Below are 17,679 nucleotides of genomic sequence, written 5' to 3'. Positions count from 1 at the left end.
CTCTGGATCCGCCACTGGATCCACGAGTTCATGACGACCATAAAACTACTGTAGTGACGACTTCAATCTTGTAGCAACAGAACACAGTCTAAGAAGCCTATTATATTGCGGTATATAAATCTGCATAAATAATCTGCATAGTTACGGCAAGCTAGAAGAGAAAAGAACGGCTAAACGTACCGTCATGTATCTTAGTCAATGTGTCAATGTTAGAATACACACAATATTTGTTTTGTTTTGAAAGTTGTGTCACAAACATGATTTATATTTCAATTGTACTATTTGATTTGATACAAAAATACCAATCAGATATATTGTAAATTCCGGTATGCAGTACATACACTTTTTTTAAGGAATAACTTTTCATCAGTAGCATATTAGACTAAGCTAAGTATCAAATATACAGGAAGATCTGAATAAAAAAAATAACTGTTTACAAGAAAGAAGTACTCAAAACCAATACTACACCACCCCTACTCGTAATTATCTGTAACTCTGGTTGCAGGGTCTCTCTGAAATAGGCAGCATAAAGTCCTTTACCGAGAAGTTTTACCATGTGGGATACAAGGATAAAACCTCAGTGTATTAGGCATTTTGAAATGTGTAATACTGCAAATTTACAGCAAATTTGGATAAATATGATAAATAATTCGAAGTCAGACAAGTCTTTCTATTGATCGAGTGGTGAATACCTTCGATGACCTTTGGTCCACTAGCAGTGGCACCGAACCAGTGGTTGTTTTATATTTAATACGCCGGAAGTCTAAACATCCATGGTGCTTGCGCAGAATTTGGCTCCCTGTTACTCCATAATCAGTTTATCTCGCCTATAAACTGTCGTATAGGCATCATTATCCTTTAATTTCATATTAGTGCTATAAGTAGCATTTATACGTTGACTCTAATGTTTCTCGGTGAGAGCATAATTCAGGATGATCGTAAATAACTCTAGCAAACTTGTTATAACTTACTCAAATATTTTTCTAATTTAGTTTCGATACAAAACATTCCAGAACGCCAAAGATCGATTTTCTTAAATCCGAACTTATTCATTATAATATTAGCCTCATCCAAAGCAGTTATCTCTCGAGAATAAATCCGTATAAATATTTGTTCAGAGTTTGTATACTTTAAAATCTCCAATAAATGTTGAAGCAGATGTTCGTCTATTTTATCTGTACACCCATACATATCTATGTTATACACTAATCCAAGATGGGCATGAAAGTAGTTTCCGAAAGTCAGAAGTATCTGACTGGTACCTTCACCTGAGAGAAGCACCGTCGTTCGCTCTGTAGTAATCAAGTCTGCATTTGATTTCATTGGTCGGTAAGGTACTGTATCAACGACAACTCGGCCTTCTGGGAAGAGCTGGCACGAGATTACCTGGTTTTCAAAAATATCACCAAGTTGTTCCACGTTGATAGCTTTCTCACTTGTGTCACTGCTTGAAGTAAACTGGCCAAGTATGTTAAAAAGTTTATTTTTGTTTAAAATAAACACAAAACAGTCCTGAAAAATAGGAAACGAAAGATAAATTAAGTTAACCTTTTGACCATTTATGATATCGGAAGAACGTGCAGTTCAGAATTAAATGAGAAGACATTCCTGAAGAGGGCCTTACATCAGTTTTTTATTGCCTTCAGTTGCCGTCCGTCGTCGTCGTTAACAATTTTTCAAAACTCTTCTCGTGTGAAACTACATAACCAATTTGAAATCAAACCTAGTATGAATGTTTCTTAGGGTATTATGCATTGAACTGATGTATGGATTTTTGATCCCACGGAAAAAAAGGCCGCCGTTACTAAAGTACAACATAGGGGTCCGACAAAAGTTCCAAAACCATAAGGTTTAGCCAAGTTCTTACGGGGTAAAAGTGTTCAGCATGATTAGATCAAAATGTAGTAAAATTTTTGTTTTAATCTGTTCAGCAATGTTTGAGTTATTGCCCTTTTTCGACATTTTTTTTGCTTAAAAATCTTCTCCTCTGACGTTAATTGACCAATTGGAACCAAAGTTGATATGAATATTTCTTAGGTTATTGGCTCAGAACTGATGTTGGGATTTTTCATCCGTCGAAATAATGGCCACCGTTACTAAAAATAGAACAAAGGGGTCAGACAGAAGTTTTTCGCATATACCTCATTAACCGTTAAGTTAAGCCAAATTCTTAGAAAGAGTAATTGTGTTGTTCATAATGAGATGTATCTGTGGTAAAATTTTCGTTTTAATCAGTAAAGCCATGTTGGAGTTATTGGTCTTTTTCAATGTTTTTTTTTCAATTGATGAAAACGATCCTTATGGTTAGTCCTACCAATGTCTACCAATGAGTCAAAATTGCCGAACAACTCCCTATTAGAGTTATTGTCCTTGAAAGGCAAAAAAATTAACCAGGGGAGTGATTCAGGCTCCTGGGTAGCCTCTTGTTTAATTATGAAAAATCTCTCGCTTTAAAAGTCCAAATATGATTCAAAATAAGTTTATTCGAAATTTCTACTGCTGAATGCATTGAAAACCGAAGACTGATTCATATTTACTTTGGTACTTACGGGTACATCAATGTGATCATTGTTCACAGAATTTTCTATGACTTGTTATAACAAATTTGCAAAGGGTAGAAATAGTTAAGCATCCTTATTTTCATTATCGAACAATGTAATACTATTAATGCAAAAAAGCTTATTTTCTTTGATTAGATTTTAGTCTTACTTATGAAAGCCTATTGAGCTCATTTTCGTTTATCAAAAAAAAAGTTTTTTTTGCGTTATAACGTGAAACTTTCGCGAAATAACGCAAAACTTACGCATTATAACGCAAAAATTACGCATTATAACGCAAAACTTACGCATTTTAACGCAAAAATTACGCATTATCACGCGAAACTTACGCATAATAATGCGAATTTTTTCGCAAAATATCGAGAAATGTTTTGTCTATACTATGAAAACACGCATTATGGTGATAAATTTATTTTTTTAAATGTCTATCATTTAGTTGAAATATATGTAGCAGTGAGTTTCCTCACTGCCATGCTGGTCATGAATAAACTTCTCCTTGAAGGTGGAAACATTTTGAATCGATGACAAGCAAGAACTTTTTTTAGCGGCCACCATTTTTTTTTATCAAAGCTTCATGGTGATCGTTATATAATCATGAGGGGGCCAGCTAGGTAATTGAATGCCCTTACTTAAAAAAAATTTGGTAGCTAGCACTAATCGGCATTAATAAAATGAATGAAATACTTTCCTGTTGTCAATAGAATTTTAGGGGTCATGACTTTTGACACCAAAGATGATTCCAATATTCTTTTTTGTTTTGTTTTGTTTTTTGTTTTGCTCTTTTTGGTTTGTTTGATGTTTTTGGTATCTTTTCGTCCAATTTTCACACTTGATATAAAAGTTTCATGGTCGACTTCATAAACAAAATAAAAGCACTACATCATATAAAGAACAAACCAGTTCTAAATCTCGCCATTTCGACCTCCAACACAAAAAGGGAAAATTGAAAGAAAAAAAAAGAAGAAAGTCCAAGTGTAAAAACACAGACTGGCAAATCGTACGTTTTTCTTTTTCTTCTATATATATATACAAACAAGACAAACATTTCGCGTTAATTCGCGTTATAACGCGAAAAATGTTTTTACTCCACGAAAATGACCTCAATGGGCTTTCGTATTTACTCAATAAACACAGTTTCACATGACGATCGAGATTTACAAGTCCTGTAGTTCCCATTTTAATTAAAGACCTTATTTTTTTTAAGTCGTTTATTACAATAATAATTATTATTAAGTCACCGACCACAAAGTGTCGGTGACTTATTGTTTTTACTCCGTTTTTTTTATTATTATTTTTCCGTCATCTTCAGTCGTCCTGTCAATGAACTTTTCCGGAGAAATTACCAGAAACCGTTGGGCCAACTCTTACGAAACTTTGCACACATTTAAAGTATCATCTGAAGTTGTTCCTAAAATTTTCAAAACTCCGAAAAAAGACAGCCATTCTAAAATGGCTACCAAATATTGAAAAAAAGGTTAAAATATAGGATTTGTAATATCTCAGAAACCTAAAGGTGCCTAGGAACTTGAAATTTGGTACAGTGGTACAGCTTGATATGCCAAACAAAATTATGCAAAAAAAAAAAAAAAAAAAAAATGAGATGTCGCACGTTGCCATGGCAACCAATATTCCCGCCAAAATTTCAAAATGCTCCGATTTTGATGAAATTTGGTTTCTTGGGTAAAAATTACATGCTGAATCTTGATTTTGGGATTTCAAGACCATGTGAAAGCTGCTGTTGCTATGGTGACTAATTTTCCCCCCCAAAAAAACCCTCAAAATGCACTGATTTCGGTATAATTTAGTTTTCAGGATGCATGAAAACAATGTGCCGCATCTCAATTTTTAGGTTTTGAGACAATAATGTGTACCGGAGGTGACTTGCCTACATTTCGCGAAACGTAAACTTTTAATTATTATTCTTTTTTCTGCCACCCAATTTGCCGCGGTTATAGCTCAACATATCACAGTCGACAAGATTTATACCATCTACTACAATCTTAGAGAAGTTTTTAGAATTCACCTTGTGAGACGTGATCACTTGTTGACCAAAAGTTATCTACCGACAGCGGAAAATCTAATTTTGTACAACATTTCGCGAAACGTAAACTTTTAATTATTATTCTTTTTTCTGCCACCCAATTTGCCGCGGTTATAGCTCAACATATCACAGTCGACAAGATTTATACCATCTACTACAATCTTAGAGAAGTTTTTAGAATTCACCTTGTGAGACGTGATCACTTGTTGACCAAAAGTTATCTACCGACAGCGGAAAATCTAATTTTGTACAAAATATCTTAAACCGTTATAGGTGGACAATGACTAGAAGCGGCATATTGGTCAGAAACAGAGGGCGGGACTATTTGACAATATTTCGAAAAGATTCGATTTTTCCCAGGAAATTACGCGATTTCGCAACTCAGTCATACAGGAATTATACTGAAAACCCACATTCTTCCAACATTGTTGTGCTAACTAACACAGTGAAGGCAAATAACTCGCACATTAAAAAATATATTTCATTACAAATATGATTTAAAAGCACACACTCTCAGCTTTATTTTGACCACTTTTGATCGACAACACACAGACTATACATTTACAATGCATAGATCTATGTTCAGTGTGTTTTATATTACTACATAGAGGGGTGACTATTTGACCTGTAAGTTTTAATGAAATGGACAGAGAAAAATATTTTTTATTACTACATTAACTACTAAATTATTGTTCTTATAAGTATATGTATGAACTATTTTGTAAATCTAATAATTATCATAAACCTTTCCATTTAAAATATATGTAAGATATAAGTTATGTCAAGATAGTTTTCCACTATTTACTCTACACGTAGACGTACTCTAAAATAGTTAGAGTGGGGAATCGCTCTCTGACCCACGTGGGTTCTGGGAGTAGCCCTGAGCGTCAGCACAGCAGCCCAGCCGCTAGTAGGACATAATCTGACTGAGTTCTTCGGTCAAGTATCCCGAAGATATAATATAATATAATGCTTGGTATTTTTTTCTTTTGCTAGCAGTTGACGGTAAATTGCATAATGGCATTTTTCTTAAGAGGAATATAAAGCACGTATAACTGCCAAGATACACACACAAACCCGGTTAAATATAAACACATATCTTAAAAAATTTCATTACATTTCACAAAGTCTTGAATCTTACCATGGATAAGATTTTTTTGTACAATCCAGATTGAAAACCATCCAAAACGGCTGTGTTATCGTTATTGGTGCTGGCCGCTATATATTTTGTTGTCTCTCCCATTGTGACATATCTATCTACCAATGTCGAATATCCTCTCCCTTTGTAGTCTTTATGAGTCCGTGCTGCTCTAACAACGATTGTCTTGCCTCCGTCAATATATGTATATAAATTAAAACTTACCTATAAAAAGAGCGTTAATGGACATTAAATAAGGGGGTATCTAACATCTTCTCTATAATTTATTTGGCTCGTTTGAATTTCTTGAAATTATATTCAGTGTTTTTTCTTTGATAAAAAAGTCAAATAGTTAAAGTTCAAGAAATAAGTTCATTAATCATATAATAGCTTCATCAACAAAACTTTTGATCACTTAGATGCTTTGAGATTGATATCAGAATTTCACAAAAAAAAAACGTTTTGCTGATTTTTACAGTTATTTCCCTTAGGTGTTGTGAACCCCCTTAAATATTACCACGCAATGTAGTGGTGAAAAAAAAGAGGGTGGCAAAATATTCAAAATGGCCTAACTTGGAAACTGCATTTTTCATTTTGCTAAAAATTGAACTTAACCTGTATTTTATATGGTAATAAAGAACTGTGCATGTTTTTAATCATTGATTCGTGCACAAGTTTTCATCTGGAGACCGTCGGGGATGGACAGACGGAAGGACGGGCATGCAACTTTTCGGAAGGTATCACATAATACCTCGGCCCTTCGTGTGGCGGGATATAAAACGCAGACATATATAATGAATTCTGTCTAAATCGAACCCCATTTGGACTTGTCTGTTATGACTGGCTATGTTTATCCAGAATCAAAATACATAAAATGTACTTAAGGAGGTAGACCTAGGGTAAAGAGCATAACTCTTGAAATAAGTGATATGTTTGTATCACACTCAGTTTCAACAAAGCCTATCAAACTTTCATTTGAACAAGATTAGTTTGTTAAAAAAGCTGAGGTCATTCATTTTGGCATATTTGAGGGAAACTTCAAATTTATAAGGAATGAAAAGTGAATAGAAAGTTTTCAAGATTTAAATTAGAATGAATTTTGGGGTGGAGAGTTCGAATTTTCATACTTTCAATACTTAAAGTCGTGGTGATTTAACCGAAACTTTATACAGAGTCGTCCATGAGGTGTGTGTCATTGAGACATAATGTTTGTATGAATGTTACTTACAACTCAAGATGCATGCACCGACTAAATACCATTCCTCCAGCACTAACAGTTATGGGGATTGATGTTTTTTTTACAAGTAAAATTAACCCTGTTTATATCACTATATGTACTTACTGCATGAAAACTTTGTACACCTATCTTGGGCTGTCTACAGTTTTGCTTCAATTTAAATTTCTCACTACTACCCCCTCCCTCCTTTAACCACTTTTGGTGGGCGAATGCCTAGGCTGAAAATTATCATCACTAAACTACTCTGTTTAAAGTTTCGGTTAAAGTGGCTGAGAGTTTGGTCTCCGAGGAGTAACGTTCACAAAGTATCCCTATATTGTAGTATGCAAAACGTTTATAAAGTCACTTAACTTTCCTAAAATTGTCGAATCCAAATGACAGTGGGACATGGTCATCTACACGTTACTAACAATCCTACAGAGTTTCAGCAACATCAAAGTATTTCTATGTTGTACAGTATGCATTTCGTTGTTTTCTTGTGTTTTTTTTTATTCTGTGCTCAATTTTTTATAACTTCGTTTTTTTATGGTCATTATTTAAGTTTGCATTGTCCTGTTGATTTGATTGCATATTTCTTGAGTTTGATGTGAAATGTTTGGTGGATATAAATTTCTCTCTATAAAAATTTACAAGAGGATAGCTGAGTATCCCCACTGCATAAATGCAAAGACCAAAAGATGAAGTGGAACTGCACTGGTTTTCAAACTTGTCCAATGTATATATGGTATTAACATTTAAGAAAATTTATTACGAATTGTAGCCATGAGAGTGTTAACAAAAATGTGACAGACAGATGCACATACTCGTGGACAGACAGGTGCCAGGTTTTTCTCTGTCCCTGCTCCCCGTTGTTGTGGGGGGAAAATCTTTTTTTTTAAGAAACAAGGCTTTTTTCCTTGTATAGCACAAGTAGATATTGTAGGTTCTGAATTCAATTTTAGCATTCGTAACTACTCGTTTATTTTCTTAACATGAATCCTTCTTCGCAAGAAAAAGGCCGAGTGGTTACGATTGGAAAAATACGCCATGCATTCGATGACTGCAACCCCAAACCAACAGGTCTGTTTAGAGGGACCATCTTAAAAATATTGTATGTAAACATTTAAAAATCGCCCATATATTTTTGTGAAATTGAAAAGCAACGATCTTGAGAAAAACTTAAATTTCAATATAATATTAATTCACAAAAAAATTTACTCTCACATTTTAAAAACACAATAATTTACTGTAAAATAAACTTTTAGGGAAGAGAAAAATACACAGTAGCAAAACCACAACTCTCGAGTATAGTGTTCATTTAAATTAAAAGAAATTACTGCGCTAACGCATGCATATCAAGTACAAACTAAAGCTTTTCATTTCTTAAAATGTCGAATCACTAATTTCATTTATTTGCGGAATAAGTTTGTCTTATTCAAGCACCTTTCTAAATAGACTGAATCTACTGTTGCAACATTCAGAAACAGATATTTTTAGATCAACACTTCATCAGTTACCCAGTGTATCCAATTTTGAGCCTAAAAAACTGGGAGCATGGACCATGTGCACCGGTAGGGTAAGCATCCTCTACTTTTCTAGAAACACCCGCCGAGTTGCTCATAAAAAGTCAATCAATCTCTTATAAAGTATCAAAATACAAAAAAAAAGGACTCAGGCTGACTTGATTTTTTTAATTAGGAAGAAGAGAAGTAGCCGGTTATCGTCAAAGGTGTGCATCGGGTGCATGCATTGAGTTAACTTCGAGTAGACCGAAGAGTATTACTACTCTTAAACAGTGAAGCCTGTCCAAACTGAACCCTTTTTGGACTTTAAAATTGGGTTCAGTTTCTGCAGGTATTCGATTCACAAAGGTTCAAAATAAACTGTAATTTGAAATAAAAGGGCTTTTAAAATTGTCTTATCAAATTAAAGTTAGATCTATGCCTGTACACAACACTTCATTCCACCTTCTGTTCAGGTGACCTTCCTGATCAGCCTATCAGAATTCATCTGTCTTGATTTTGGAAGCATAATTCAAAGACAAAGGGAAAAAGCCGAGGATTCTGAAAAGGCCATCTGAACAGAACCTAGAATGGAGTGTTGTTACTAGATCATATACATGCAGTGAATGGAACAATTGATAGGTCCAATTTTAATAGGTAGATTGAAAAGTGCCTCACACATTTTTTGCTAATTTTTCAGAGTCTGGGTAAGCAGGTTTTTAATATTGTAATATAATTTAGCATCCATCCAAGGTAATCATCAGTTCAATTATCACCGATAAGGCCGATCAGATGATAAGCAAAGTTTTTAACAATATGCTTGAATCAGAAAAAAGTTACTGCTGAAGTTCTATTAAAAAATAATCTAAAAAACAAAGTACTACATTTTTATAATGAAAAAATAGCAATACTTACGAATTTATCACCTATTTCTAATGCATACGCTTTGTTGTTCGGGTTATTTATTAAAATGTGAAATGTATCTGGAAGATAATCTGTGCCGTTGTATATTTCTCCTGGGTTCGCAATACTCATAACTTTATCATAGTGTTGTTCGGATACCCTGACAACTCGAGTTTCTTTTCCAGTTGTCATCTGTAAAAAAAGATACACCGATAACTACTTATTTAAACTTCAATGTAATTATCGGCATTTTAATGGCGATTCATACATTGCATCCCGCTAATAGACATTCGGTAACTTTACTCGTCAGATTGCACCAGTCCTTGTTAAAAGCAAGAACGTATTTATGCCAAAACCGCTCTATGTATTTTGTACATGTAGATACTGATTGGCCATTGCACAATCCATGATTCTATTTTTATCGTATTGCATCTATTTCATAAAAATTAAGTAATTGTCACAACAGACTATGGTATACACGGTCTTGCTACGCATAGAATTCGACAAAGGAGATTTAAAGAGCGTATAAATACCTAACCTCGTGAAAAACCTTAATTAGTTCCAGGGCTGGACCCCCTTTTTAGGAAAATTTGGGGTAAAATTTTGGCAAAATTAAGCAATGATAGTCTGGACCGGTTTTATCAATAAATTCTAAATCCGCCCGTTACCAATGTACCCACATAATAAATCATTGATGTGCTCTGAAACATCATATGTATGTCCTTTCGAAGCTCCATAAGTAGTTTTGACATGTATCACCAGTGGTTACATGTTTTGTACTAGTCTAATATATTTCACAACTTAGCCAATGTTGAGAAAGATCCGCCAACGTGCCCACAATATTAAGAGTGGCAGATCATGTTAAAATAGTGTTATTTCCATCCAGATATTATTTGTGATAAGTACATGTACCTAGATAATAACGAGAAGTATCTTAGACTACATGCAGTACTCCTACAATGTAAGCCTCGACCATTCGGCCAGATAGGCTATATAAAAAATATAGCTTTCGCTGGCCGGGGCATTCCTCCTCGTAGGTCTAGTGGTCTAGGACGCTGGATTTTGTGCAGGCGGTGTTGCCATAGATGTCACAGCGGTACGAGTTCGAATCCCGCGGAGGGAACGACCAAACATTTGCATCGCAAGTTTGACAGTTCTAACATCGTTGGGAATTATTCAGACCCTTCTATTAGTTTACATTATCTTCCATGTATCAATTTGATCCGATGGAGCAGTGTAGCAAATAGAGTCGTCACATTCTGAGACGTTTGTATAATATTGATTTGTTGTGACATGCATCATTAAATTGATCCTCTATCCTACATTATAAGTAGCAGTCCACCTAAAAATCATGCAGTGGGTGATTTATCGATGTCAGACATTTGAACCAAATTGACTTGCAATATGTAGGATTTAATGGAAAAACAAGAATTAATATAAGAAAATGAAAAATATTTTCACTGTAACCATAGCAACGACCATTCCTTAGCAACCACCAATTTTGGGCCTAAAAACACAAAAACATCACAATTTGAATGTATTTTTTTAAATAACTACATAATTATATTAATGAACTATGTCTTAGGAAAAACACTTTACAGTAAAGTACAAAGCAATCTGATTGGTTTAGATCTGGTTAGCATAGCAACCAAAATTCTTAATTTTTGACAATTTGAAATGTACGAAAATAGGCTATGTTCAGACCCGTTTTGCTAACAAGAGCAAGAAGATATTAATTAAATGTATGCATGGATGTGTAGTAGATGCTCTCCACTGAAACATCAAAAATGAAAATATGTAGCATATCTTTGAATTTTGCCCATCTGGACCCAAATTCCCCCCGTAAGGACTTTTCTTCTTCTTTTTCATAGTTTTTCATACAAACTTTGTCCAGACCATAACTTTTTTGTCTTTTGACCTAGACTTCTAATATTTAGTATGTTGGTATATCCTCTCAAGGTGGTGTGTTGCGTACCATAATAGATGAAATTTTACCTGATTTAACTTGTCAACCTCATGGTCAAATAAGATACACATTTTAGCAAAATACCACCCAAAATTTTGCCTGTGCCATAACTTTTTTGCATTTTTACTAAGATATCTGACACTTGATATGTGGGTATTTCACGCCAAGGTTGAGTGTCATGTACCAAGGTGTGTGACTTTTGAACATGACCTTTGACCTTATGGTCAAATGACATACACAATTTTGGCTTAAGTTAATGAATGATTTCATGCAATATTTCACCTCACAGTATGTCGTAAATGTAAAGAATCACTTTCCCTTTATCACCTGATTGTGCGTAACTCCAGTAGCAGTACTAATGTTTTACATCTGTTATGGAATATGTGTTCTCTTAATTTCAAATGAGAACGCTGAGCTTAAATAATTATACCCTATGCAATGCAGTTGCGCAGGGTATAATGTGTTTGACCCGCCCGTCTGACCGTCAGTCCATCAGTCCATCTTAAGTTTTCCGTACTTTTTTTTAAACACTTGCAGATATTGAAATTTTTTTTTGGTTAATAAGTTTACCATGATAAGTTAAAAGTCAAGTTTACTTTTCGATAATTTTTATCGAAATTACGGGCTTTGTACTTATCAAAATTCACAGAAATAACCATTTTCCTGACTTTTTTTTCTGAACAGTTGCAGATATTGACATGATTTTTATTATCCTGACTTTTTTTCTGAACATTTGCAGATATTGACATGATTTTTATTTTAATTAACCTTGACAAGTTACAATACAAGTTTGTGTTTGGTTTCACTTTGATGATTTTACCGAAATTACGGGCCTTGAACTTAGAAAAATTTATAGAAATAATCGTTTTAAGGACTTCAAAGTTCTTATGGATGCCGTCGAGGACTATGCAAGAAAATGGATAAAAACGAGAACAAGAAGACATTGATTCTCTGTCAGAGTGGTTAAAGGCCGTGAGGTCTTTAATTTTGAAACGAATGAAAGTTTTAAGTGGGTCAATGAGTGCCAAGGCTACATCAGTTTTCAAAGACCCCGATGTAGCAAAAACACAGTCTACTATACATGACAAATATGTTGTCGTACCAGCAGACAAAGCCCATAACAACATTGTTTTTGTCTGCAAAACGTTTTACATCCAATGTTTATTATCAGAGGTAGACGTAGAAAATAATAGCAGTGATAAGACCTATACTGCTACCACAATCTCAAAAGAAGAGATTGTGGAAAACCATAAATCTGTGCTATCCTCTTTTGGTCTCCCTACCAAGGACGATGATTGTGATTTACCGTCTATGTACTGGATTCCTAAACTCCACAAGAATACATACAAACAACGTTTTATAGCTTGATCTGCAAAATGTACCATAAAACCTCTTTCAAAAATTTTAACTTCTATACTCACAACTGTCAAAGAGGGTCTGCAGTCCTACCACAACACTTGTTACTCCCGTAGTGGTATTAATTCAATGTGGGTCTTGAAAAATTCGAAAGATCTTTTGGAGACAATTAGTTCAAGACTATTATCTGAATATAATAGCATTAAAACCTATGATTTTTCAACACTGTATACTTCTATTCCCCATACTCAGCTAAAATCTCGACTTAAAAACATTATACATAGTTGTTTTTCCAAAAAAGATGGTACACCTAGATACAAATATATAGTTCTTGGTAGAGATTCCTCGTACTTTGTGAGAAATAATTCAAATCATCTTCCAAATATACAGAGGAATATGTGTACAAAATGCTGGAATTTTTAATCGACAAAATATTTGTCCAGTGTGGTGGGCATGTTTTTCAACAAACGGTCGGCATTCCAATGGGAACAAATTGTGCTCCTTTACTTGCTGACCTATTCCTTCACTCTTATGAGGCTGACTTTATAGCTGATCTGATAAGAAAGAAAGAATATCATTTAGCTAGATCTTTTAATCTCAGTTTCCGCTATTTAGATAACGCATTATCTTTAAATAATCCTAATTTCGTGGATTTGATACATCGCATCTACCCAAAAGAACTTGAGATACAGGATACTACAGACAATGTGAAGTTAGCCTCATCACTTAGAAATCGATAGTAAAGAAAAACTACTGACCAAACTTTACGACAAACGTGATGACTTTTCATTCAGAATTGTCAACTTTCCTTTCATCTGTGGCAACATCCCTTCAGCACCTGCGTATGGAGTGTTCATATCACAACTCATACGTTATGCCGAAACTACGCAGACTTTTTGTATCGCGCTAGAACTCTAACAAATAGGCTCCTGGAACAGGGTTATGTTGCTACAAGATTGAAGTCATCACTACAGAAGTTTTATGGTCGTCATCATGAACTCGTGGATCGTTATGGTGTATCCATCTGCACCATGAAAACTGATTTATTCAAAGGGGCATAGTTTTCCTTTCCTCGTTTGTCTACCCCGGACTTGACTTTTTATGAGCAACCCGGCGGGTGTTTCTAGAAAAGCAGAGGATGCTTACCCTACCAGTGCACCTGGTCCATGCTCACAGTTTTTAGTGGAGTCCGAGTTGCTCATTTGCTTTTGTTACTTTGAATGTATGATTTTACTTACTTTGTGTTCTTTGTTGTGTGTCTGTTTTCCATGTCTGGCCTTTGTCCCTGGATTACATTCTCTTGATTACCGCTATAACCTTGGTTCCCTTGATTACTCTTCCTAAACGCTTGCAGATAATGACATGATAAGTTCACAATGATAAGTTACAGGTCAAGTTTACATTTTTTTCCAATAGATGATATTTAATTTAGATTAATTAAAACTTAAATTAATCAAAATCTGGCATTTTAAACTAACATTCTGAGTAACAGAATTTAGTTAGAAGAGGTTGGTTTTCTCATCGTATATTTAAGCTTATCTGGGACGAAGGTCATTGTGAGCTATTGCCATCACTTTGTGTTCGTTGTAGTTGTCTGTTGTCTGTTGTCACTGTTGACTTTTTCAAAAATCTGTTTTTAAATTTTATTTTGTTGCAATCTTTTCTATACCTGATTTAACACTCTTATTCCTTTTTTAGCTCACCTGGCCAAAGGCCATGTGAGCTTATGCCATCACTTGGCGTCCGTCGTCGTCGTGGACAAATTAAAAAAAATCTTCTCCTCTGAAACTACTGGACTAACAGGTTTTAAACTTGGCATGATTGTTCCTTAAGGTGTTCTGCACAACAAGACGGTTGGGATTTTTGATCCATGAAAAAACATTGCTGCCATGACTAAAAATAAAACATAGGGGTCAGATGGCAGTTTTTTGCAAATAACTCAAAAACCGTTCCCTTTACCAAATTTCTGTCATGGGTAAAATTGTTAAGCATCATGAGAAAGACCTATGCCGAAATTTTCAAAACCATTCATTGACTAATGTAGAAGTTACGACCCCTGAAACAGTTTTTTTATTGTATTTTTTTAACATGTACAGCTTTGAAAATCTTCTTCTCTAAAACCATTTAAGATCATTGAATGAAAATAAGCATAATAGTTCTTTAGTGTAATGTGCTCAAAATGACTGTTGTGATTTTTAATCCGTTAATAGTTATGGCTGCCTATACTAAAAATGGAACTTAGGGCTCACAAGACAGGTTTTTTTTTTTTAAAAAAAAAAAGCAAAATTCTGGTTCAGGTAATAAAAATGCTATGAAAAGCATTTCCTGCATTTGACAATTTAGCTGATTTTAACTTAGCCTGTCTGATTCCTCAAGTTTTATCAAATAAGCAAATGGTTAACCAGGTGAGCGATTCAGGCTCTCTTGAGCCTCTAGTTATCTAGGTCCTTCTAAATGTAAACGGCTACAAGTAATAGATGTAGGGTAACAGGCAAGTAAAGAAACATTTGTTATTTTTAGCTCTCCTTGTTGAAGGCCAAGTAAGCTTATGCCATCACTTGGCGTCCCTCCTCATCGACAAATTTTCGAAATTCTCCTCCTCTTGATAATTGTGCACAAAATGACTGTTGGGATTTTATTGTATATATATATATATCATTTGGAAACAGGACGATGTTTAATGATCATGACCACCAATACTGAAAGAACTGAATACAACAACAAAAAAGTCGTTCCGGCCCCAGTTTTTTTATTGATATGTATCATTTGGAAACAATCAAGCATGATCTATTACAATTCACATAGTTATCACAAAATGTCACAATTATCATTAAATGACTATAACACACGTTATTGTGTATCATATTTTGCCAAAATTTGTATGTTATATGACCTTGAGGTTAAAGGTCAAGGTCAACCATTCCGGTATGTGACACTTTGCCCTGAGAGGATATACCAACATACCAAATATTAGAAGTCTAGGTCAAAAGACAAAAAAGTTATGGTCTGGACAAAGTTAGTATGGAAAGCGTCAAGAAGAAGAAAAGTCTTTATGGGGTGTTTTAAGGTCCAAATGAGCAAAAAACAAAGACATGCTACATATTTTTATTTTTGATATGTTTCAGTGGAGAGCATCTACTACACATCCATGCATACATTTGGATAATATCTTCTTGCTCTTGTTAACAAAACAGATCTGAACATTTTGTATATTTCAAATTGTCAAAAATTAAGAATTTTGGTTGCTATGGTAACCAGATCTAAACCAATCAGATTGCTTTGTACTTTATTGTAAATTGTTTTCCATAAGATACACTTCATTAATATAATTATTTAGTTTGGTAAATATCATGTACCATTAGATATAAAAAAATACATTCAAATTGTGACATTTTTGTGATTATTAGGACCTGAATTGGTGGTTGCTTAGGAGTGGTTGTTGCTATGGTAACGGTGAAAACATTTATATTGTAATATTAGATAACATACTTTTTGATATTACAAAATCATTTTTAATATCAGAAAATATTTTCTAATGTTACAAATTCCTGATTTAGTAATATTACAAAAAATCACACATTTTGTAATATTACATATTGAATTTGTAATATTAGAAAATGAAGTTTTAATATTAGAAAATGAAGTTTTAATATTAGAAAATGAATTTGTAATATTAGAAAATCATTTTGCAATATATTGCAAAATCAGTCACATTTTTTAATATTACAAAATGGTTTTCTTATATTAAAAAATCGTAACTGAATACAAAAAATCCATTTTCTAATATTAGAAAATCAATTTCTAATATTAAAAAATCGTTTTTTTTTTTAATATTAGAAATTCAATTGAATTTTTAATATTAAAAAAGATTTTTTAATATTAAAACAGTGTTTTGTGATATAAGAAATCTAATTTGTAATATTTGAAAATGAATTTGTAATATTAAAAAAATCATTTTTTAATATTAGAAAAAAACTCATTTTTGTCCACTTTGGCTTGCCATATTGTCCGTTACGAAACTCCTTAGTTTATTTAAATTGTAGTAGTGGCTACATGTCTATTCAAGACTTAAGAAGGAGCTCAATCCTGTTCCAGCAATCGCTAATACATAATACATACATGTACTTACAATTATTTTTAGAATTGACGAAAGAGATGTGACCTTGATACACTGCCCAGTCCATGTAAACACACTGGATCACCCTGATTGTATCAATTTACATGGATTATGGAACGCCACTGTCGACTACTTTAAAGCAAAATATTGGCTGCAGCAGCTATTTCAAAATAGAACGTTGGTCATTTGTTCGGGATTGCAAAATAAGAGCCAAATAGATGATTGTGTTGTAATTGTTAGTGTATCCCCGGAAATTACAGATATTTTAATAAGTCAAATATGGACAGAAAAAAGGTGAAATCAGCTGAGTATTAGTTGTCCAACTCATGGACCGTGTGTTATATATAACCTGCCAAATTCGCCAGATTTTTTTATATGTCAGTTGTGACGTTTTTCATTGATTTTAATACAATACTAATTGTCATCTAGGAAACAATTACAAAACGTGATTTTGAAGATTAAAGACAAGACTTTTTAATAGATCTGTCATTCACATTACCAATTTATTATTTATGCTACCATTTCCTAAATCTGTGTCACGTTTCATATCTGAAGCTTGTGTTTTGTTATTTTTTGTTATTATTATTTTGCTATTAACACCAATATTTCAAAATCTTTTAAAAATCCCTTTTTCAGGGATAACTGCATTTACAACCTTCGAAAAATTGTCCCAGCTCAAACTAACTGGCAGAGACTTCGGGTCGGCTAGCCTAACATCTGGAATTCTCACCTCATCAATCGTACTAAGGTTTTTTTAACGTCCTTGACTACTCATACGAGTTTCTTACGGACGGTGCCATTAACAATCAAATGGTTTCAATATTAGTTTCAGAGTTTCAAAGTTCAATGGATATTTGGATTGAAAGGGTTGCATTGCAATCT

The 17,679-nt window shown here is 33.8% G+C and overlaps 1 protein-coding gene across 4 annotated transcripts; it reads right to left on the bottom strand.

Annotated features, from left to right (window-relative positions):
• Positions 1 to 312: 312 nt before the first annotated feature.
• LOC148605456 (putative N-acetyltransferase 16) lies at positions 313 to 17,677 on the bottom strand. Of its 4 annotated transcripts, none has more exons than XM_088551135.1 (5): positions 17,528 to 17,677; positions 16,810 to 16,957; positions 9,371 to 9,550; positions 5,741 to 5,962; positions 313 to 1,512 (listed from the first exon to the last, which is right to left on the bottom strand). In XM_088551135.1, exons 3-5 carry the CDS (start codon positions 9,548 to 9,550, stop codon positions 961 to 963), a joined length of 954 nt encoding a protein of 317 aa, XP_088407261.1. In that variant the 5' UTR covers positions 16,810 to 16,957; positions 17,528 to 17,677; the 3' UTR covers positions 313 to 960. The 4 variants fall into 4 exon arrangements, with proteins under 4 accessions (XP_088407261.1, XP_088407260.1, XP_088407263.1 ...); XM_088551134.1 differs by having other exon boundaries at positions 17,453 to 17,648; XM_088551137.1 differs by lacking the exon at positions 16,810 to 16,957 and having other exon boundaries at positions 17,528 to 17,662.
• Positions 17,678 to 17,679: the final 2 nt, after the last annotated feature.

Source organism: Perna viridis, chromosome 10 (assembly GCF_037379345.1).
Source record: "Perna viridis isolate PV_CMFRI_1.1 ecotype Kerala chromosome 10, ASM3737934v1, whole genome shotgun sequence".
Classification (NCBI taxonomy): Eukaryota; Metazoa; Mollusca; class Bivalvia; order Mytilida; family Mytilidae; genus Perna; species Perna viridis.
The sequence above is the reverse complement of the archived record's forward strand: the minus strand, read 5'-3'. Positions and strand labels throughout refer to the sequence as shown.

Bases quoted from the DNA above. Each gene is read 5' to 3' on its own strand.
- LOC148605456 (XM_088551135.1), bottom strand. From the start codon at position 9,550: ATGACAACTGGAAAAGAAACTCGAGTTGTCAGGGTATCCGAACAACAC. The intron at 5,963-9,370 runs GTAAGTATTGCT...CTCTTTTTATAG, and splicing joins TAGAAATAGGTGATAAATTC to GTAAGTTTTAATTTATATAC. The intron at 1,513-5,740 runs GTAAGATTCAAG...CCTATTTTTCAG, and splicing joins ACAAAAAAATCTTATCCATG to GACTGTTTTGTGTTTATTTT.